The following is a 22,322-nucleotide window of genomic DNA, read 5'->3' as shown; positions in this document are numbered from 1 at the left end:
CAGCGATCATGCAAATTAAGACAAATTTGTCACGTCATCCTATTGGCTTTGACAGGTAATTTGAAAGGCCACCAACAACCAACGCGGCAAGCCAGGCGCTACCGGAACTCGCGAAACAGGTGGACCTACAACACACAAAGAACTCTTTTTTATTTATTTTAGAATCAGAAGTACAACGGCATAGAACTACAGGACAGGTGTTATATAAGGCGAACCAACGCCAGAGGTTACGCCAAGTGTGGGTAGAAAAACTACGGTTGTGTAGAATACAATGAATGTAGGAGGTTGTAATGCATATGCGGAAGCAAGATAATTAAGTCAGGCCAAGGATATCAAAGGGCCTTTAAAACAGTCCCCAGAGGCGGTATATGTAAAACGAAGTTCCAAGATTAAAATGTGAGAACGAAGAAAGGAATATTCAAGAAAAAATGGTCGATAGCAAGTTGATAGCGGGGAAATTCCGATTGGTGCAAGAAATGGTGTATGAGACCTGTAAGGAGCGGCGCAGCAGGGCGCATAAAGAGGTTTGAAGGCCCAAGAAGCTCATCATCGACGGTCGTATTCGTCGGCACTTCCTGGACCAAGGCTAGTATGCCCAGTACCAGGTCTGCTGTCGTTTTCATAGACCTCGTATGACTCGCCATAATTGAGCTCTTCGTGACCTGCTAATGGAGGAAGCAAAGAAGATGCTTGATATCCTGGTAGTGGGGTTAAAAGGGTACTATTTTGTGGAAGGCGGTTCATCGCCATGTTCATAGGAGAGAGAGGCGAGTGGTGCGACGGAGCATGGCTGGGTTGTATGGAGAGTTGGGGCAGTTGGGAGTGATGAGCGTGATGGGAAGGAAGGGACGACGACAGGTATGGCTGATGCAGGCTGGCACGCGAAGAGAGGGGCGGAGTACCGTTCCATGAGTTGGGTAAATTGTCACTGTACCGCTGCCTAACAGGTGAATCGGGATGGTGTAATGGATGACCATCGCGACCTTGCACAGAATAACGGACGTCATCGACGGGACCACTGTACCGCTCACGCGTTATAGGCTGTGGAATGGGTACGGATGAAGGCATGCCCAAATCAGGCTGGCGCGAGGGGTGTTGACGGTGGTGTGAAACATGGGGTGACTGTCCATAGCGGTGATCGTAGTCATATTCACCGTGGCGTGCGTTGAAACTAGACCTTCGCATAATTGTAGAAGACGGTGCTTCGGATTCCTTCTTGGCTTTGCGCCACTGCTTTCGGAGCTCTTTGAATTCTATGCGAAGCGTCAGTCATTATTTATAATGAGTAGGTCGTGAGCTTGTTACCATTGGGGTTGCGCTTCGAACCATGCTTTTGCATTGTAACGTGTGCGTTCAAATGATTCAGCGTTCCATACGCTTTGTTGCAATCTGGCCATGAGCATTGATACAACCTTTCTATTTCATCATATCGCCTTCTTGGCCGTTTTTTAACAGCATTGCCAGGCAGGGCGACAAATGAGTAGGTCTTTCGGTCTGAAGAATCACCCGAAGAATTATTGCTATTGGCAGAGGGGTTCCTCTGGAATTGATATGGAGGTGAGCGCGATGAACCGCAGTTCACACCAGCGCTCAGAGGGGCAGACGATGATGTTGACGTTCCAGTTCCAGGAGGAGAGGGCCCATACGTATTTTCAGTGATGGGAGAGTATGGCAAACCAGATGTTGGAGAGCCAACCACTCCACCAGTAAAGTTGGGTTGACAGGGTGAGATTGGCTCATCAAACCCGCCAGACTGGTCGTAGTATTCGAGATTGTTTCTATGATATTTGTCATGTTCTTTCCAGCCCCCGCCGTGGGGTGGATATTGCAAGTGTTGGTTGCGGAGATCTCGCAACGAGCCAGTACTCGCTCCGCGTGAGATATACAATGGAGCAGGGGAGCGCGAGGCATTGAGAGCGGGTGGGTGATATGCAAAGTTATACTGCTGGTATCGGTTTCCGCTACTAATTTCTGGTGCATAGGAGTTCGCACCACTTAATACAGCGGGCTCGGACATGCGTCGCTGATCCATAATATGGTGATGGTGACTTGAAAATCTATCCGCCTGCGGGCGGGGAAATCTATCTGGTACAAGGTGTGCATGAGAAATACGACCCTCGGGCAAATGCTGCTGCCCTGAATGAGAAGATCGCGGCTGTTGCTGACCTGGGCCAAGGGAATCTGAAATGGTAGACGTCGGATGACCATCGTCGGGAGATGGTGAGTCATCGAGGTAGGTACCAGGGATGTCCGACGACCTCAAAGGTTCAGAACTACGGTAACCGGAATATTGGTGGGCCGAGGGTGGGTAGGTGCTACCGTTGTGGTCGACGTACATTTCAGTAGTGGACGAGGGGGAACCGAATGGGCCAGAGTTACGATTAGCATAGCCGTAATTCGCGGAAGGCGACTGGGGTGACGGCAGGCGGTCGTCGTCGCCTGTGTCGCTTGGAGAATCTGACTGAACGGGAGAAAGACTGGCAGAGACTATATGAGCGATATCAGTAAAAAATGAGGGAGGTGAGGCAGCCTTGGAGCGAGCAAGGAGATAGTCGTGATATTTTGGGATGGTATCGGGGTGTGGTTGCAGGGGCAGCATTTGAGGAGTATGTAATTATAAAGGGCCCACGGCTGGGGAGGGTTCCGTCGAGCTTGGGGTGAAGATGCAAAAGAAATGCGAGGAGAATTTCAAGCTGTTTTGCGAGTGTTTTGAGCGCATCGTCGATTGCATGTCTTCTTGTCAAGCCCGTCCGATCTCAGATCTCATCGTGACGCTGGCAGCCTGGCAAACCTTGAAATTAATTACTGGACGCAAGGGCTAAACCAGGTCAAACCTGGTCAAACCAGCAAAAATGTCTGCCCTCCTGCCCGCGATAGCCCGCAATTGGGAAATTTTGAAAGAATTTAACCCAACGGATACGAATTGGCCCAGTTTTTCTACTGCCGAACAATCACGAATCCCATCAGCATAGCACGCTCTTCTAGAATTCCAGAAGATGCAGTCCAAATTCGGATGACCCTGCATCTTTGTCACGCGACGCGCCTCTTCTCAGACCTCTTCTCTTCTCCCCCCTCCCACTCTCCCCATTGGCTGGCTCCTCCATCCAACGATCGGAGCGGCAACTCAAATCCCTTCCGGCAGGTATCCCTTCACCATCATCCGATCCCTCTGCCATTTGTTATCTCGTCATTCAATGGAAGCTCCGTGCAATATCTTTCCGAACCCTCATCCGCACGTTCCTTTCTACATCGACCTCTCGATCCTCGTCGTCGTCCAAAAATTCCCTTTCTTTCCGCCCTCTTCCGCCTGTCTTCCAGATCTTGTTACGCTCCCTATACATGTTCCTTACGGCCTCCACGCGGACGTTCACCCCAGAAAATGTTGAATTTTCACCCGACAACAGCGCAATTCTACCCACCCGCTCGTAAACAAACACACACAAGGACCTCAATCAGATCTCAGATAGCCACAAATACGTTGAAGCCTCACATCTGTGTGCACAAACCCGCCCGCGCTATCAACTCACCATTTAGTTTCGTATACGTAATATGTAGTAGAAGAACAAATTACGCATTTAAAACGCGTATCAGCACAATTCGGCGATTTTTACTTGCATAAAGCGCTTTTCTTGCAAACGCTTAAATCTAAGAGTCGACTTTCACCCCGCATGCGTCATCAAATCTTTTAACGCCACATCTAGATGTAAGTCACTGATGTTACGATATACTTCCGCGATATCGATGTTTCCGAGGACTGTGATCAGAAAATTGCAGGAGCCATAGTCCCAGATTGGTCCCAGACCCTAGTAACATGCACCTGACAGATGTGCACTGTATACTTATACAATTGAATACAATCCGTCCGATGATAAAATCTCGCAGGCAGGTAGCCATCCATGCTTTGGGAGAGTGACCAGGTCCCTCGTCTGCCGTAAGTACTCATGTTTAGCAAGTTGCCTCCTTGCCAAAAGCAAACTTGAGTTTAGAGGACGTCACGATGATCTTCGTAGAGTCGTGAGCCAATCCCGGTTGCATCGGATGTGGAGCATTCCAAATCGAGTGACACGAAGACAGAATTGAGGATGAATTACAACGCATTGACTTCAATTTTTGTTCAAGTAGTTGCTGCTAACGTCTTCCAAGGTCAAGTTACAGCTCAGCAAACTTATCTACGGTACATCAGTGGTATTATTATACTGATATGTTGTACCCACATTCAGAATGTATTGCGCGCTTTTCATGGTTCACGGGTGCAGAGGTGATAGCGGCAGGGAAGAATTCGGAATTCGGGGGAATGTCCTACAGCGGTCTTGCAAGACGACTTACACTTTTTGCCTTCGTAGTAATGTCAAATGTAACGGTGGGTTTTGCAGGAGAGAAAGACTAGCAGAAAACGGCTGTTGAGGCATTATTGGCGCCATCCATTGAGAAAAAAACGAGGAACTGAACCGATGCGATCGCGACAATGCTGGTCTAATACAAACCAGTTATCAGCAAAGAAGCTTCCGGGGGTGTGCCAGAAGTATCGCGGAATGCGCCACATCAGTTTACGGGTTCACATCTGGGTGCTCTTCAAGCCTAGATGAGAAAGCCCCCACCTTGGCCGAGCAGATCGAAGGCCTTGATACCCTATCCGAAAAAAAAATACGGCGGAGCTACCCCTGTTGAACGGCGCTCACAGCGATGGAGTAGCGTTGCCTGCGAAATCCCCAAGGAAAATTGGAATTGAGATGCCCTGGCCAGTCAAATAGACCCTGGCTTGTCCGCGCAAACGTGGCCAAGGATAGGATTACCTCAGTCCGTGGCACGCCTTTTCATTTGGTAAAACCCATTTGCTTTTTTTTCACCCCAACCAACAATGATGAGTGGCACAGGAGTCTAAGAATATTGGAGAGTAAGTGGATTCATTCTTGAGGTCAATGTGGTTCTTAGGCTTTGGAAATCTGAACAATAGGATCAATCGACAAAGAGGTCGATCGATTCCACCTCGACGCATTATTGAACCTTGCCCCCCATTCTTGCAAGAGGCAATAAAATATCAATCAACCAGGCGGGGCCCTCTGACCTACCGTGGAGATCTGCCACCAGGAAGGTCAGTAAGCCCCAGGTAACCTCGCCGTTCTGTAAGGAGGTGGCAGCAACTGCAAACTCAAAATCCGCGAATACGTTTTCTAAATGGAGCCAAAAGCCAATCAAACGTTGAGTCTTTGTCGTGTCTGTTGATTTATGAAAATTCACGGGGAACTAGTTGGATATAAGGGCATACCTACTAGAGGCACAAATGCCAGAGATGGTAGCATCCTGCCGCGTCCAGCCAGGTCCAGCCACAATGACATATGCTGTGTTTGACATCCAGGGCCAGGTACGGCGTATTGAGAGGAAAACGGAGAGCCGCGTCGCAAAGTCAAGATGTCGCTACCCTGGACATACAGAAAAAAGGGAACCATGGATTGAAATCTCTCCAGATGTCCTTGTATTGACCTTCCATCGTGTTGCAAAGAGAACCAAAAGAGAGGCATCAGAGAGTCACTGGTTCACGTTCGGGTGTCGATCTAAATTTTTAGGGTTGTGATTGCACTGAGAAGCGCCAAGTGGTCCTACGCAAACCCGTGTGAACAAAGCCACTTTCTGTGATTTGCTGTAGGATACACAGGGCTGTGCCTCGCAAATACTTGCCCACAGCTGGCACCTGGGTCGTCTTACCTGGTATCTCGATGGACACTGGACAAGTGTGTGAGGCCAACAATAAGCGAATGCTCTATTGGGGTAACTGCGGTGAGATAGTATTCAGGAACATGACCTTTAAAAAACATCAAAACATCACGAGTGACGTGCACATACTTTGGATCAGTTATTCTGCCATCTGGCTCTTCGGCAAGCGGTTCCTGAGTGATGAGGGCGTAAAACCTACCGAATTGCAAGATCGGGCACGAAAGTTAGATCGGTCCGCAAACGTTGGAGCTTGTACCTTTTCTCCTGAGGTCATAGGATCCACGATAGATATGCAAACGATGTAGATTTCAGAAGATGACAATTGGACAAGTGAGGACAAGTGTTGGAACCTGTTGCCAGTTGGAACGATTGACAAGTAGTCCCTTGATCGTGGCGAAAACAGAATTGTGTTTGAGTTTTTTTAGACGCAATGCCGCAGGCACAACTGAACCCGAGTTGCGATTTCAAGTTAGACCAAGGTAGACTGAGATTGTGTCAAAACCACCTTATCAAAAGGCGACTGGGCTAAACTGCGAAGGGTGGAGGCAACGGCTTGAGATCTTAGGCTTCAGCTTCAGCGCTCACCCTCAGAGCCAAAAAGCTAGTAGAGGCTTGAGTCAAGGTCAGTTCACCTCAACGTGATAGTCTTCTAATCAGATAAGATTAAGTCACGGGCACCCTTTCTCCCTTCAAGACTTAGACAATGGTTCTCTGGAGTCTGGAGTCTGGTTAACGACAGCCACGACCTCGAAACATCAATTTAAGATGGACCCCACCACCCGACGGTCTTCCCGTTTGAGAAATCGTCAAGGTGAGGGCTTAGCTTGCGGTGATTCCATCGCTTAGGATCTCTGTCTACATCAGCAGGGAAGGAGACTCAGCCTTCTGCCTCAGTTGGGGCAGAAGACTCTCACAGAAACAAGCGACAAAAGACTATCATTATACCGAGAAATACATCCAGAGGATGTAATAGAGATGACATTGGGTTAGATATTGTTCGAAACCCACCCACAGCGTCAAACAGTCTTCCTGATCTTCGACGATCACAACGAATAAGTCCCTCGGAGCTCATTCGACGCGAGAATGCGGTATTCCGGAAGGAGAACGAACTTGAACGAGAATCTCACGATATCCATGACCGAATGATTTCCCTTTCCAAGAGGGAATACGAGGCTTCGTTGATGATGTCACAACTCGCAGAGCGCGATGCAAGAGCAACGCTAAGCCAACTGGAGGAGCATTTCACATGTGCACTGTGAGCAATTCACCTTACCAGTTCAACATACAGTGCCTGAATGAGATTCCTGCAGCTGCTATGACATCTTTGCTACCCCATACTCGCTGAATCCTGCGCTATGCGGCCACACATTTTGCGCAATGTGCATTCTCAAATGGTTCTTCTCCAGGCTCCATCAAGGATGCGGAGGATGGCACGAGTCTGTGGACTGTCCGATTTGTCGCAGCCTATTGACCATCACTCCTGATCATATTCCTCGGTTAAGTATTACCTTCCCTTTTGTCCCAAACAGGACAGTTGCTGCGGTTGTTGAATCAATGGTAGAGAAACTCTCACAAGTGCCATCGAACTCGACAATACAACCCAAATTAGAAGATCACGAAGACGTATGGGTGTTTGGTTCAAAGAGACGTAGGCGAGGCGAATGTAAGAAGAACGGGCTGAAAGAGGAGACTGACAACGTTGTCAGCTTAAATGTAATGGACTGGAGAGAAGGTGGTCACTTGCGAGGGGAATGGCTTAAAAAGGACAGGTATAAACACCATTATCGCAACGCTTTTAAATTAACATTCGATTTTTTATCAGGGATGGTAAGAGAGAGATGACCCAGTTATACAAGTCCTGGCCTACTCTGCGATCACAAGATTTCATCGAGTTGAAGCGAAAACTTGGTGTCTGACCTCACTGCCACACCTCACTCGAATCCGCCCGCGATATTACACTCTCACACCCATACTCAAGCATTTCCATCCTGACCACTTTCAAAATACCGTGGTTCATCTCAATTCCGCCGTGACGGGCGCACTCCAAAGTGTTTGCCCTGATATAATAGCCCTGGGTTTATGTAACAACCCACATCCGTCATCTTGGTTATTGACGACTTTTCCAGTGCTACCCCTGTTTATTCAAAGATAGAAACATCTTTCCTTGAGACTGCGCATCCCAAATGTATCCTGTATATAAATTAAGACTCTAGATGTAGCGAAAGCGAAATTAATGCAAACCCAATCTGAAGGTGTCACCCATAATTCAGATACTCCATCCATTTTCCCAAGCACTGAAGCGCCTTTCCAAGCAAGAACACGAGGATCTACCTCCTTTGGCGGGGGGATTATCTGCACCTTCTCCATATTTGGCACCAGGGGAGTCGCTATAGCCTGTAGCCTAGTTGTTGTTCATAATGAGCCGTCAATGGAAAGAGAACCACCTAGTCCTTACCTGCTTTCAAGAGCGTGTGCCATACCTGGAATAAGGGCTGTTCCCCCAATGACAAGAACTGCTTGCAGATACTTTCGAATCTTATCATCACCTCCAGCAGCTCGCGCACTGTTGAAAATGGCAACATCTAGAGGCAATTTGCTTGCTTCGAAGCAGACATCGATAGAGTAACCTCCTGGATATGTGCTCACTTGCGATTGAGAGGCAAGTTGCGAGTCTTGCAAGGTGGCAAGCTTGCTATCGTCATCAACATCAATTACCTCAGGTACCGATTCACTCGGTGCATCTGTTGGTGCAGGAATGCTCTGTATATCAACTACCATGGATGAGACGTCCGCAGATGTAGAGTCGACTTTCGCTGGGGTGATGGTACCTTTGCGATTCACATCAATCTAGGGAATATGATTGAATATTGCAGCCAAACCTGAAGTATGAGTGGTGGTTGTTGGGGTTTGCTTTGTAGAGTCGGTCAACTGTGGAGGGGGCATCAAATGCTGGGTTGAAATGACCATGGCGTTTGTCTTACGAAACCAGATGAGACAGAATAGCACGTTAGACAATCAAAACGTACAACACAATCTGCTTGATGATCAATGATCTCTTCAGTTACGTTTGGCGAGATCGGTCGAGCTCCCTTCCGTTTGTTGTTGAATTCGATAACGCGGGGCTCGAAAAGACACTTATATTTAGTCAGTAAGGGTTAAGATGAGCACGACATCGCAAACCATAGGCGCCAAGATAATTTCATCATACGCTCGTAAACCGTACTTTTCTGTAGGTCGATTGGGTTTGCGGACGATGAAATCATACAAGTTTAGGGCGACGTCACCCTAACACTTGCTTGTCAACTCATCTGGCTCCAAGTGTGAGAGATATACCTCAGCCAGAGTGCATAACCTAGATTTTAGGTCCTCTAGAACGTTCCAGTCGTACGAGCGACTCAGGTCAAGGTTCTTGTAAGGAAAGTTGATGCGACCCAACAAAACATAAAGAAATTCCGTTATATCATCACCACCCATATTCAGCGTCATCCTAATCCTAGAAGTAAACATTATGGTAAAGGGAACTAAAAGAGACAAACCTTGTTTCTGAGAGGACTAAGCCTTCATCGACGCATGCTATGCTCGTCACCTTCGCGCCGATATCAACGACGCATGCATTCGATATACCTGCTCCGTATGTTGCAGCCAGCGACTCCTGTTGCACTTGAATGATCGTATTTCCTAATGTTCGTAATGTGTGTCCAACCAACCTGCTGAGCACAAAACTGCTTGAATCCCATAACCACTAAAAGATTGACAATCTCTCGAATATACGCTCTGTCGTAGAAGTCAGGTATCACAAGAACAACTGAATACCTCTGATGTCGTTTAATTCCAAAACTCAAGTGGGTGCGTTGATGTCGCACCTTGTAGTCAGTAAAGCTTATATTCATTCTGTCCCGCAGCGTATGTCGGATGAGGGCTTCAAGGTCGCTCAAGTTCGCTTGGATAGATTGGTAGTCCTTAGTGTTGAAATTTGAGGCCAGAATTGGCCATTTGACCGCATAATTTGACAGACGAGGGTCAGCGATTTGGAGGGCCTAAACAAAACTGAGGGCCTTATCATTCCTAAGAAGTACAACGGATACCTTTTCACCAACCAGGACATCTTCAGAACACGTTTCGTCAATCCATTCCATCTCTAAAGCTTCATAGTCAGTGATGACCTCAGGTTTAAATTGTTCGTTGAAAGTCGACGCAATTTTCGTAGCATTGGGCGTTACACGCAATTTGTAAAAACGCATCCTATCACGAAGAGAAAGAGTAATTGCAGCCAGTTTCGCATCAAACTAAAAAATGTATTTGAGATGTTATACAGATGTGAACAAAATTCACAAACCGGGTCGTTAGAGGCCGTGGACACGTCATATTCATCACCGTTCTGGGTGTCACTCTTCTGAGATCCTGGGGTATTGTTCCTTGGGCGACAGACATTCTCCACTCGGATTATTTCTGGCGGTGCGGAGGTATGTTTACGGGCCACGACGGCTGGTATTGTAACTGGATTTACATCAGAAGCTTTCCCTATCCGCAGGTAGCAGGACCCAGGGTGAATTACAAGGACCTGAGAACCTCGTCTGCGCATAATCAGAATGTTGCAATGTTATGAAGGATCACGCCAACCGTTGATCCTGCGTTCCTTCTTCAACCACAACAGTGTTGCTTTTACGCAATGCGTTCCTCGCCCAAAGAGTCTGAGATTCTGATTTCAGGTAGGTGGAGCTGACATGCTTCGGATTTGGGCTTCAAAGGTATAATTCAACATCGAACGCAGTGTGGATAAGCCAAGACCAACGCTAAAGGGACGCTGAACGTCGTATAACGCATGCCTGTTTCGTCTCGTTTGGCATTGGGAATCCCTCGAGGCATGACTGAAGGCAGCTCGAATACACTGACTCGAAAGCAAGGATTTGCATAGTTACGTAATCAAGACTTTACAACTTCCCAAGTAATTTACAAACCACCATAGATAAAAATGAAGCTACCAGAATGCGCACCATCCAGAAAAACATTGGCATAGGTTTTCTAGGGCAGTTGATTGCTCAATTAATTTTTCGACCTGCGCGGGTATGCTCAGGGAAACCTCCGGATTGAAATCACGCCCTAAAGTCACATTGAGTCGATGAATGCGGGGCGCGCTTGCATATCTCACCGGTAAGCTTATGTTGAACTCGGTTGTAAACAAATAGCGCTCGTTCGTTTCTGACTTCCTGCGCGCCGGCCTGACCCTCATTTTCTATGGTGGGGGGAAACGTCAGCAGGCCCATACCACCAATGGAAGACGATGTACCATTGAAAATGTCGTTCTCATCCGCCTTCAATTTTCGTGTCGGCGCTTGAGGGTGTGCGGCTACTCTTGCCAACTCAGCGGCACGCTCTGGATCAGTCTCAGTTTCTAAGTTGAGGTGTATTAGCAGGCTCCTAGCAAACAAGACGGGTAGGGGTCACCTTCGTTTCGTCGGACTTCTACGTCGGCTTGCATTAACCTCCAGTTGATGAGAGGATCATACACAAAGGCTTCCAAGACCGCCATGAGTGATTCTTTGTTGTCTCGAAGGACTTGCATGGTTATTTCGCACGTGTTTCTAAAACTACCTTCTATCCCGCTAACCTAGGTAGGAGCATTTGAGTTTGCATCTCGACGATTCAAATACGACAGTACTTACTTCCATAGCATGTGTCAGCATTCTCGTCAGTCGGAAAGGAACTTTCTCGGGGAACTTTTCGCGATGCATGGCAACCTCGAAACAATCTCCGAAGTCGATGTGGACGACCTTCCCGGTGCTTCGTTCGAGCAATAAATTTGAAGGATGGCGATCTCCCAAACCAAGTATATGTCCCACCATGCTGTTCACGGCAAGAGACCGTGTGTATGTTGCCCGCCTCTCTAGCCAATGCTCGGAATTGACGCTCTTCAGCCACAATACTCGGTATAAGTCTTGTCCCGTCGTGTTTTCCAGTACATATTCAAAGACCTCTACCTTTTGAAGAAGGGTAAGAATCTCGTAGTCTGGCGCCATCTACAACTGCAATTTTAGCGGGGGGCTAATACTTGAGTGGAGGGCTTCTTGCCTGAAGCATCAAACGGTACTCAATGTTGAGGAGAACCTTCCTAGAATCACGATAATCTCTGATAAGAACATGGAGGGTATCACTGTCTTGTACCCAGCCTAATAGACCGGCGTTGGGGGCTAGCGGGATAACGGGGTATCTTTGTATATGCAGTCGGCGTTTGAAGCTGTTGGTATCCACGGAGAGCAAAGTGTTGACAAGGCTGAAGAGTTGCATTACCCTCTCGTCCTGGCGGAGATCCTCATGACCTATCGACAAATTATTCTAGAACGGTGCTGTACAGAGAGGACAATACGCTGACCTTTCAATACGTACTGGTAGTCTCTACCATCACTGCCCTTTAACGAGAGGCGACGAGGGCGTTGTTTTGACGCAATGACAGTGAGTTTGGTGGCGAAGCTTGTAATCCTGATGATTGGCCGGCCACTTTGATAGGTTCCTGCCTCAATGTTAGCATCGACGCTCGGAAAGAAAGGGACCCAGAGGTACCAGGGACAGCAAGGTCAAGGTTGCGGGCCTTCAGCAAACTAGGTGAAACATATTGAAGGTCTAAAGTTGTGAGTTGCGGTAATTGCTTTTCAACCTTCTTAAACACCTGTAGGGCAAGTTGAGATACTTGCTTGGAAATCTTGGAGAGCTGGAGCTTACGCCATAATAAATATCCCATGCCTTGTCAAGCTCGCTTGTATCCGCATAGATGCGATATCGTCGACAGGCTTCACGTGCTTCGTGTAATTCTCGGCCAAATACTTGGGCAAAAGAGGTCTCCCGAGCTGTCGTTGGCCCCTAGATGAGAGGCTATAAGCCCACGAGCTCGCATGGGTATCAAGAGCATTCTCACGGCTTCTAGCATCTCGTGCAGTGGTTCTAATGTTGATATCATGCCCTCGGGGTTCTTTTCTGTGAAGTATAGCCTCGATGCTTCCTCTAGCCCTTCATGCCAAAGTTCGTGCCAAAGGATTGCTACGCGAATCAATTCTCGACTGACGACCATTGCCTGTCGGGTACAGAACATCAGCTATCTGAAAACAAGGGATGGAAAAGTTTTTGAAGGTGTATACCTGGGAAACGATGGTCGGGCTGTGTTCTCTCATGCGCTCCATGATGGCAACCGCTGCATTTCGGCGCGACACGCTGGAGGACTTGGATGCGACTGTCAAGGGATAGATTAACGCCTGTGGGTGATGCTTGCCGACGTCAGTTAAAAGGTTATTGATGTTCCGTCTGATATTTGCGTGGGGTGTCTGAATTCTTGCAATGATCTAGCTCTGAGATTAGCTGATGTTTTGATCTAAAGCAGTCTTTGTACCTGAGGGATGACTTCCAGCCACGTATCTACCTCTACAGAGGAGAAACCGTTGCCCATCGCATGGCTTACTTCGTCGTGCGCTCCAAATTTAAACCACAAAGTCAACAATCGAAGAGTATCTTGTAGTGCATCTTCATTTCGAAGAGATATAGAGCGGAAGAAACCTGGTAAATTGGCGCTTTAGTAGAGACCTTGCATGGGGTCGTCCATCCACATACCTTCGACTGCCTGAACAACGTGAGCTGCGAGATGGTCTCCAGGCAAATCGTTAGGTCGATTTTCACTCTGGCTTTCCATGTGACCAATGACCTCGAAATTCTCCAGTGCCCAAGTGTGCCACGCTTTATACCAAAGTGGGTCATAGTGTGTTGCGAGGAAATACGAATGTAAGATATCATCAACATTTCGCTGGAGTTGGGTCAGTAAACGAAACATAGAGATACCTCAAATTGCGCACCGCGTTCCAGTCTTCTTTGAGTTCAACCTGCCATTGACCTTGTTTGAAGTAACATCGAGCGATTAACTTCGACAGCTCCGCTAGCTTTTGTTTTGAAACTCCAGACCGATGCGTATTTTCATTTGATTCTTGCTGCAGGTCGCTCACCATCTTCGTTGAAAATTTGCGAAGAAAACTAAGGCTCTCCTCTTTGGCTCCTGTTGACCACATATACTTCAACTGCGCGTAGACCACATTGGGAGGTGCCTGTGTACGGTGATGGTTGTGTAAGTGTGGATTCTGCTTTTAGTCATCAGGGGCCGCTCAACAAGTAATGTGCGCACCCTTTCTGGACTAAGTAAGGAATTGATGGTCTTTTCCGCTAAAGCCATTCGTTCATTTTTTCGGCACAAGTTTGCGAATTTGATCCACATTATTGGGTCATCTTCTGGGTTAAGAACGAGTGTTCGAACTTGAAGGATTCGTTGCCAAACCTCTACATCGGGTTGGCAGCCCTGAAGACTAAATGCATTTACGTCAGGACACGAGCAAAGCATTTTTTAGCACGCCACAAACCGCTTCATCCAAGTCTTCCTCATGGATTGTTGTCGCTCGGGTTGATCAGCATACTGTTTGAACGCGATGATTTCTTCCAACTCCGAAAGCATTTGCGCGCGAACCATTACGCTAAAAGAAATGAGCGAATTTCACACTGATATACAAACATGATCGCTTACTTGTATGAACGTCCATAACCCTCTCCAACAAATGAGCTTAGTTCAGGGTCTAGCAGGTCCCTGGCTTTAGCGATATGGCTTAGGGCTTTTGGAAACTGGTTTTGATGCACGGAAAGAATGGCACGGTAGAATGCACGGTCCGGAGAATCCATTTTCATTGTCGTAATGTAGTCATCCATGGAATCCCATTCGTTCAAGGACCAAGCAGCAGCAGCAGCCATTGGGGCAATCTCTCGACGATCCTCATGATTGGCGTTAGACCAATTTTCCTCGACCTGTTGAGCCAACATATCCCATTCTCCTAGAGCGTGTAAGCACTTCATACGTCCAATCTGAATGTCAGGAGCCCCCGGGTCAACTTCAGCCTTCTTGTCGTAGGCAACAAGCGCTTCCTGCCAGCGTCCCAGTCTTTCGTACCATTCCTCATGTTTGGTCACATCGTATTGCTCACGGGCGGTAAGCAGAGTTCCCCACGCAGCGTCATGCTGCTGAAGCCTGGTATTAATAGAGATAAGCGCCTCAATCACGGCTGGTGATGATTCAGAGAAGTATTCCAATTCCTTATAATGCAGTGCCTTTGCGTAAGCCATGTATTTCATAGCGTATTCTCCTAGCGTTCGATGTTCAATGGGTAGAGGTTTCTCTTCATGCTCCATAAATTCCGCCAAATTGAGCAGACGATGGATGAGATCTTGAGGTGCTGTAGAAGAGGTAATGGCGAATTCGATAGAACGGACAAGATCCTCCTATCAATAGGTCAGTTGATGTAGTGGGTTGAATATAATGAACGGATTACCTGATATTGATCGTAAAGTTCCCCCCAACAAGACAAGAATGCTGCATTGAAAAGCTCTTTCGCAAGCGGCGGATGTATGTCCACCAGACTCATACACGCCCTTAGAGCATGAGAAGGTGATTCCTTCATAAATTCGACACCGAGACGATGCATCCACTCGGTCCAATCTTCCTTTGTTGAAATCTGAGAAGTATCCCATGCCTGTTTGAGATGTTGCTGGTTGACCGTCATCTTGGTCGCTTCTGCGGGGGCAGAAAACTCTGGTGCTTTGGAGCTCTCACTCATCCTGGTGAGAAGGTTAGATGGAAACAAGATAAATATGATTGGGTCACCCACAGGAATTCAAGTACACCTGTCTCCTGTGGTAGGCGTTCGCCATTGAGCAATTTGGAAATCAAATTTTCGTACTTTGGGTGAGGTATACGGTTGCGTAACAAGCACTGACGCGACCGTTAGAGCTTTCATAATGTCAACTTAAACCCCAACCCTACCTTATTGATGGTTGGAACAAAGATAGCGAAATCTGATCCTAGTTGGACCACCAACGAACACAGAGTATCCATCACCGCCATGCGCAATTCATTATTTGATCCCTCCAGAACGCGAACCAATGGATGGATGATGCGTGATGCATGATCGGAAAAGTTTACTCGCCTGGATAACCCCTCTATTGTTTGAATAGCTCTCTTCCGCAATGCTGTGGTGCAATCCGTCCTTTCGTACGATTTGACAATGATTGGAATGACCAAGTGGAGGTACTCTTCAATGTTCGCTCCAAATGTAAGAAAGGCGTCGAAGATTTTGATTTGTGTGCTCATCCTCTTCTCGTTGAGCTCGCCATCAAAGACTTTGAGAATTAATGGCAAGATCGTTGGTAGAAATGGTTTAAATTCAGCGTCGAGAGCCTTCCCCAACGCCTCGATCAAGGAGACAATCGGAAGTTGTAGGGTGACATTTTCCCATAACTCAGTGATCAGGCTGAACACTTCGGGCATATAATTGCGAACATGCTGTTTGATGATGCTAACCAGAATTGCAAGCTGTTGTAGATGAAACTCCTGTAGTCGAGCAGTAGAACTGCGCGTAACGGCGGCAAATGCTGGGATAATCTAGACTCCGTCACAAGATTTGGAAGTAAGGAATAGCAATAGATGCATACCTGCGGCAAAAAAGTTACACATTTCAATCCCTGGGTTTTGAAAATCGACATGATAGCCTCGATGACGGTGTGGTGGTGACTACTGAGGGCTTGATCCTTAAGGATAGCTAGCAAGGCGGTGATAACTACGGTCTGGAAGTAGTCGTCCGCCCCTGACGAAGTCGTATGCTGAGTTACTGGAACTTGATTTACAGCCGCCACAGCAGTTTCGCTTGATGCCGCTTCTTCTTCGGGTTTGCTCTGGCAGGGAGTTCGTCACCTCCAATGAAACGAATACCATACTAATCCGTACCTTTCGCCTGTAAGGGTCAAGTGCCCCGAGTATTCCGAGAACTTTTATCACTTCTCGTCGAATCAGCTGTGTCGTTTCGGTCCTTAGAATCCTTCCGAGGAGAGGTAACAATTGAGGGTAATCCACGAGCGGGGCTATGACATAACCGGTGCTCGAGCAAACTTGACCAAGGGTATGGAGGGCAGCATCTCGTTTAACCAAGGATGGGTCAGACAATCTCGCAATGATTACTTGCATGAGTTCTGGGACGTGAGGCATTGCATCCTCCCCTCCTACACAAGCCAGTTCGCCAAGGCACATCAAGACGTTGGCAGCAACAGTGGGATTCGTGTCATTGGCCTTCTGAAGGAGTACGCGTAACATCGGAAGGGCATAAGGTTTGATAAGTCGCTGGGTGGCGCTAACCAAGAGCGTCAGGAGCCGGGTACAGTCCTCGCGATTGCGCCTGCCAACTGCGTTAGTGTCAGACTTCGAAAGAGAGAAATCTTGCCCACATCACAGTTGAATATTCAAGCTCGGTTAGTAATTGAATCAGCGCTTTTCGAAGGGAAGGCATGACATATGCTGGATTGTGCTTTGCTAGACGGCCGATAAGAGAGACGGCCGCGATACGATTCTCGAACATTTCATCATTCAAGGCGATAAATAGTGATCGAACGTTTTCCGCTTGAGCTAGGTGCTTGTCAAAGCGCTCGTGCAGATTCGTTAATACCGTATACCGTATCTGAGAATCTGTCGAACGAAGAACATTGCTTAGCATTCACTTCGTCAACATATCTTTGGAAACTACCTGGATCAGCAATCCCCACGGTAAGCAATTTGTCCAAGACGTCGCTGATGACCTCGATGGCATGGCTACTTGCTTGGAAGCAGATAGGATCCCTAACAAACAGAATGCAACAAGTGTGCGCCGCTGTGCATCGGACTTCCGGGTTATCGTCTTCCAGATACGGTAATGCACATGTTCGAACAAATTCATTCAAAATGTGGCCTAGACAAGAATTAGTTGTGTGTAACCGAGATGGGGAGATAATCGACAGCACCACTGAAGTCAAACTCTCCCAAAGTCTTCAGAGCCAGGGTTATCATCTCTGGGTTCTTGTCATTGGGAGAAATCTGAAGAAGTTCTCAATATTACAGCTAGGTCGTCAGGGATGATACTACCTGTGTAGCATTTAAATCTCGTGTTATTACACCGAGATCGTTCCTTGCGAGCGACGGAGGAGCCCCTAGTGGTTTGTAAGGCTGCCCACTAAGAATCATGGAAAGAACATCCAGTAGGCGATCTAGATTGCAAGACGTATGAGGGGCGATAAAGTGAATCCTATTGGTGGATATACCTTGTATGGTCTTGAGAAGTGGTGGGATGAATTTTGCTATAGCAACGAGAGCTTGGACGAGAGGTTCACTCAAACCACATGCCAACATAAGATCAAGTTGGTCGTGCAATAATTTGGTTAGATTCGGTCCAACTGCCGATGCAAGCATTCCCACACATTGGAAGATGGGTTCTTCAGAGGGCGCATTTTTACGTCTGTGAAGATGTTCGCGTAAAATGACAACAGTAGTCCAAGGTCAAACGCACCCTTGACCTTGTAGCCCTTGCCTAATGTGCGCCATAATCGAGTCCAAAAAGGGTTTCATGTCGCTGGTAACAGCAGTCGCAGTGTGTCCTATCGCGATAAATGCTGTGTACGCTTGTCAGGGGAGTAAAAGCTACAAAACGCCTCGGGACGTACCCCAGGACCGTTCGTTTGGCTTGTCAAGTTGTGTAAGAAGATGTGCCATGGCTTTGTGTAAGAAGTGTTCGGTGAACGTCTGTGTGTCGTAGGCCGCGAGAGTTGGTATAATTGTGATGACCATCTTTCGAACGAGTAAATCTCGATGTGCCTTGAAGCGGAGAATTTGTTCAGCGGTATCCAGAAAGTTCTCCTTCATGAACTTTACAGAGTTTGATGAGCGTGATAGGCCTCAAAATTACACTGGCATGCTTACCATTCCAGCGTGGAGCAACAACTCGCGATAAGCAAGCAACGAGCCATGAATGATTTCAGGTTGTGATTGCTTGAGACCCGTTTGCGCATCTTGTAGTATCTTTGACAAGTAAGGGCTCCGAGCCTGTCGCTCCCTTATCGTCACAATTTCTAGACACGCTGCCAGCAGTTCCGCAGCACCCTCTCGGACAATGACGCGTTGGTCACGCAAAGGCACCAGAATATTTTCAAATACGATGCCAATGTGCGAATGAAAGTACGTCTGGCTGTTGCGTGCGAGTTCCTTGAGAATAAGGACACCCGCGTACCTCGGCGATTCCTGTTTGTCTGGTTGCATCAACTCAATAGCAGCCGGAACCTCAAAGTCCATGAAACGTTCCCCAAACGCAGCGCCGCCAATCCGCGCAATTTCACCAAGGATCTTTGACGCTGCCAACATGAGATTGACATCATGATTTGGCAAGAGGTGCTTGACGTAATTGTAGAATCGAAACAGATTCCTCTTAGACTCTATCGTTTCTTCCTGGTCTATCTCCAAAAGCTTTTCTAAAATGACAACAATAAGCGCCACAAAGAGCTGAAGCGCTAGACGCGCAACCATACCGATGGCCAGTAATCCTCCAAACGCTTCAACACTGCTTTGACTATGGGTCAACTCGAAGAGCCTGCGATTGATGTTGTCATCCCAAAGTTTGGCTGCGGCGTCCGAGGTCATTTCCGCAACCGCCGTTGAAACCTTCGAAGGACATATACACTGTTAGCTTCCTTGAGCAGGTAATGCGCTTACGAAACGCTTCAGTTCCAAAGCAGATTGTATTCGCGTATCTGCATTTCTGCTCTTGAGTCCCGTAAATATCTGTGTGAGGACATCTACAGGCATTGACTGTACCACGGACGCCATGATCCGGGCAGAGACTGAACTTGAGTTGCAGAATCCAGATGCAATGCGTTGATTAAGTTTGCACTCCTTTGCCCCTGTTGAATACGAAAGCCAAAACCTTCAGGACAATATTCTTGAACCAAAGCCTCAACTTCATTGTCAAGGTGTTCTCTGCAAATACCGGCCTGATGGTCTAGTAGCATGATTCCTCGTTCGGGCTTTAATTGCTCGTTTGCCAGGCGAATATCGAGGAGGTCCCGGGTTCAACTCCCGGTCAGGCCCAACCTTTTACTAAATTCTCGCACCACCCCTGACAGACAGCTGCCAAATAATCGGGGCGTCGCATGCGACTTTTCCGTCATCCCAGCGGCATGACATTGTCTTCAATTCATTCATGTCCACGAAAATTTTCTGGCACCGTAATTTTTGATGATCAGTGAACCCGATCTCACCGGGTAAATGGGTCGATGTCGAACGCGTCGATCAGCAACTCCATTCATCCCCGGCGGACACGTATTTTAGCTACTGCGCTTTCTTCCTCTCAACCAGGTTTCCTCAACCCAACCCCCCAGGACCAATGAACCAAGCTGAACCTCAAGTGGGCTGTTTCCGCCGCCTTTTCTCTCGTCGAACCTCTTCATGGCGTAGCCAACAATCGCGAGACGAGCCGCAGCCGCCTCGCCAGCCCCAGCTTGAATATCATGAGGTGCAGGTTAGACCTGAAGGTTACGGCACCGAGATTCGAGAGGCGCTAAAGATCTCCGAGAAGGAAAAAGTAAGCGCCAACCCTTCAGAACGAGAAGTATTTGCGTACTCACAAACAACAGCAGGAGATTCATTTCTTCAACCCTTCGTGTAACTATTCTTATTCCGAAGAGTCAGAATGGTGGTTGGATCCGCAGCATCCGCCATCGTATACCCCTAGTGATTTGCCGTTTGCGGATCTCGAGGTCGCAAAAACGGTTGAGGCGACGCTGGACTCCCTCAGCCCTCAGCTCCGAGAGCTAAGCTTGGAAATACACGGTACTTCTACTCGCCTTTGATCCACTATGGACCATCTCACCTTATCATCGTGATAGGTTGCCCAGAGCTCCAGTTTCAAGAAAGGTCCGTCACGCTTTTTTCTATGGTATGCGAATACAGTAAACAAAACCTTGGGCAGATACGCACACGATATCCTGACGCAATTTATGGCAACACATGGATTTCATGTCAGCAGACACTACCTTGGTCTTCACACCGCCTGGCGCGCTGAATTCAGCTACGGAACCGGGGGCAGAGTTATAGGCGTAAACTCGGAAATGGACGCTTTGAAAGGACTCGGACATGCTTGTGGTCACAACCTGATCGCCGTAAGCGGGGTCGGGATCGCCATTGCCATTAAATCCGCCATGCAGGCACATAAGATGTCCGGCAAAGTTGTCCTGCTTGGTACGCCTGGTAAGCGCTATTGTACACTGTCGTTTTCAAACATGACTGACGATTATGTTTAGCTGAGGAGGCTGGCGGAGGAAAAGTCATCCTTCTCGATCGCGGAGGCTATAAAGATATGGACGCATGCATCATGCAAGTGCCCTTTTTCTCGACCGCAGCGAAGACTCGCAATGACCCCTGGTTTCTAGGTGTCATCCTTCTCCTGGTATTCCGCACTCTGCGTGCGTAGGGACATCAATTGCTATGCAGGACGTAGAAGTCGAGTACTTTGGGCAAAGGTAGGTTCTTCAGAGCGACATAAGCCCCAATGTAATTTATAATTACTATCCATCTAGTGCTCACGCAGCAGCGGCGCCTTGGTAAGCTGCCATGTTACTTAGCGAACACAACACTTTTAACTTGTTTCGCAAGGGAGGGAACAAACGCCCTTGACGCGGCATTTTTAGCATACTCTGGCATCTCCCTCTTACGCCAGCAAATGAAGCCCGACCATCGCATCCACGGGATAGTGCAAGGAAAGGACTGGTCCCCCAACGGTGATAAATCAATCTGTTCTGGGCTACAGGACCTAGGGTCTTACAATTCAGCAGTTATTCCCGACTATGCACAAATGCGCTGGATAGCCCGAGCACCAACTGTGGCAGAACTTCACGCATTTGTGAAACGAGCCACGAACTGTCTCGAGTAAGTAATGCTGTTTGGTGTATTTCATCGACAAAATAATCAAACCTCTCCAGAGCAGCAGCGATCTCCACTTCGTGCAAGGCCACTCTGAAATTTCACGCCCCTTACTTTGAATTACGACAGAACAGTGTTCTTGGTCAGTCGTCGGTCTATCCCCTATCAAGGCGACCCACTCATTCCATCTTCTGTGCAGCGCGCGCATTTTCCGACACCGCCTTGAATCGTTACGGCGTAGTAACGAGTGGTAACAACTTTTCCGCCTCCACGGATTTTGTGAGCAGTTCGCTTCATTCGGGTTATGTACATTCTTACTCACCCATTCCTCCCAGGGAAACGTATCTTACGGTGAGAAACATCTTTTAGTATCTATCTAGCTAGAATCTCACTCTCCACGAAAGCACTCCCGTCCCTACACCCCTCCTTCGGTTCGCCCATTCATCCTTTACTAATTTTTCTGGTGTTCACACATTCTTTCGGTCAGCCATACCGACGGAAGCGAAAGGTGGCAATCACACACCAGCCTTTGCGAAATCAGCCGCAACCGTCGAGGCCCACGCGGCCATGATGTGTATAGCCAAAGTCTTGGCGCTCACTGGTTATCGGATTCTCGCGGATGCCGCGTTCTGTGACCAGGTGAGTGCTTGGAACCAAATCTCTTTCGTCGATTAAAATCGACAATGCACAGGTCAAACGCGCATTTGAAGCTCAAAAGTGATTGAGCTTTTTAGGGTAGCTGGCTACCCTCGGACTTGTATTGTGTAGTATTGACCAACGCCCATGTACAACCTGGCCAGCCAGAACGATGCCGCTCCGTACTTGA

General features: G+C 47.9%; 4 protein-coding genes and 1 pseudogene across 5 annotated transcripts; 2 read left to right on the top strand and 3 right to left on the bottom strand.

Annotated features, from left to right (window-relative positions):
* Positions 1-155: 155 nt before the first annotated feature.
* LACBIDRAFT_292045 (Zn finger family DNA binding protein) lies at positions 156-2,599 on the bottom strand (the record flags this gene model as incomplete). The annotated part of the gene is made up of 2 exons (XM_001874539.1): positions 156-1,253; positions 1,306-2,599. 2 exons carry the CDS (start codon positions 2,597-2,599, stop codon positions 547-549), a joined length of 2,001 nt encoding a protein of 666 aa, XP_001874574.1. The 3' UTR covers positions 156-546.
* Positions 2,600-5,329: 2,730 nt separating this feature from the next.
* LACBIDRAFT_321755 (uncharacterized protein) lies at positions 5,330-7,628 on the top strand (the record flags this gene model as incomplete). The annotated part of the gene is made up of 8 exons (XM_001875116.1): positions 5,330-5,362; positions 5,593-5,609; positions 5,645-5,944; positions 6,258-6,334; positions 6,407-6,523; positions 6,580-6,967; positions 7,023-7,481; positions 7,535-7,628. 8 exons carry the CDS (start codon positions 5,330-5,332, stop codon positions 7,626-7,628), a joined length of 1,485 nt encoding a protein of 494 aa, XP_001875151.1.
* A 226-nt stretch (positions 7,629-7,854) lies between these two features.
* On the bottom strand, positions 7,855-10,578 carry ARP16201 (actin-related protein; the record flags this gene model as incomplete). Its single annotated transcript, XM_001874538.1, has 13 exons — positions 7,855-8,113; positions 8,168-8,540; positions 8,592-8,688; positions 8,739-8,834; positions 8,893-8,997; positions 9,046-9,199; positions 9,249-9,364; positions 9,420-9,527; positions 9,576-9,749; positions 9,810-9,998; positions 10,049-10,286; positions 10,333-10,452; positions 10,505-10,578. 13 exons carry the CDS (start codon positions 10,576-10,578, stop codon positions 7,855-7,857), a joined length of 2,103 nt encoding a protein of 700 aa, XP_001874573.1.
* Positions 10,579-10,690: 112 nt separating this feature from the next.
* On the bottom strand, positions 10,691-19,405 carry LACBIDRAFT_244764 (annotated as a pseudogene; the record flags this gene model as incomplete). Its single annotated transcript is given in 33 exon segments — positions 10,691-10,812; positions 10,862-10,945; positions 10,979-11,086; positions 11,140-11,320; positions 11,376-11,729; positions 11,762-11,781; positions 11,796-12,029; positions 12,083-12,220; positions 12,271-12,376; positions 12,430-12,567; positions 12,623-12,778; positions 12,843-13,043; positions 13,091-13,254; positions 13,309-13,498; positions 13,548-13,826; positions 13,856-14,048; positions 14,103-14,213; positions 14,264-15,009; positions 15,060-15,335; positions 15,410-15,499; positions 15,551-16,168; positions 16,219-16,458; positions 16,511-16,955; positions 17,005-17,242; positions 17,301-17,501; positions 17,554-17,626; positions 17,675-17,796; positions 17,851-18,044; positions 18,096-18,198; positions 18,250-18,451; positions 18,506-19,036; positions 19,103-19,240; positions 19,292-19,405. Coding segments are annotated over 33 exon segments (7,110 nt in total).
* Positions 19,406-19,961: 556 nt separating this feature from the next.
* Positions 19,962-22,217, top strand: LACBIDRAFT_305358 (uncharacterized protein; the record flags this gene model as incomplete). Its single annotated transcript, XM_001875115.1, has 14 exons — positions 19,962-20,159; positions 20,212-20,407; positions 20,464-20,491; positions 20,547-20,824; positions 20,878-20,950; positions 21,007-21,096; positions 21,154-21,177; positions 21,230-21,502; positions 21,556-21,638; positions 21,696-21,775; positions 21,832-21,847; positions 21,901-21,927; positions 21,984-22,135; positions 22,188-22,217. 14 exons carry the CDS (start codon positions 19,962-19,964, stop codon positions 22,215-22,217), a joined length of 1,548 nt encoding a protein of 515 aa, XP_001875150.1.
* Positions 22,218-22,322: the final 105 nt, after the last annotated feature.

This window comes from Laccaria bicolor, genomic scaffold (genome assembly GCF_000143565.1).
Source record: "Laccaria bicolor S238N-H82 LACBIscaffold_2 genomic scaffold, whole genome shotgun sequence".
In the NCBI taxonomy this organism is placed as follows: Eukaryota; Fungi; Basidiomycota; class Agaricomycetes; order Agaricales; family Hydnangiaceae; genus Laccaria; species Laccaria bicolor.
The sequence above is the reverse complement of the archived record's forward strand: the minus strand, read 5'-3'. Positions and strand labels throughout refer to the sequence as shown.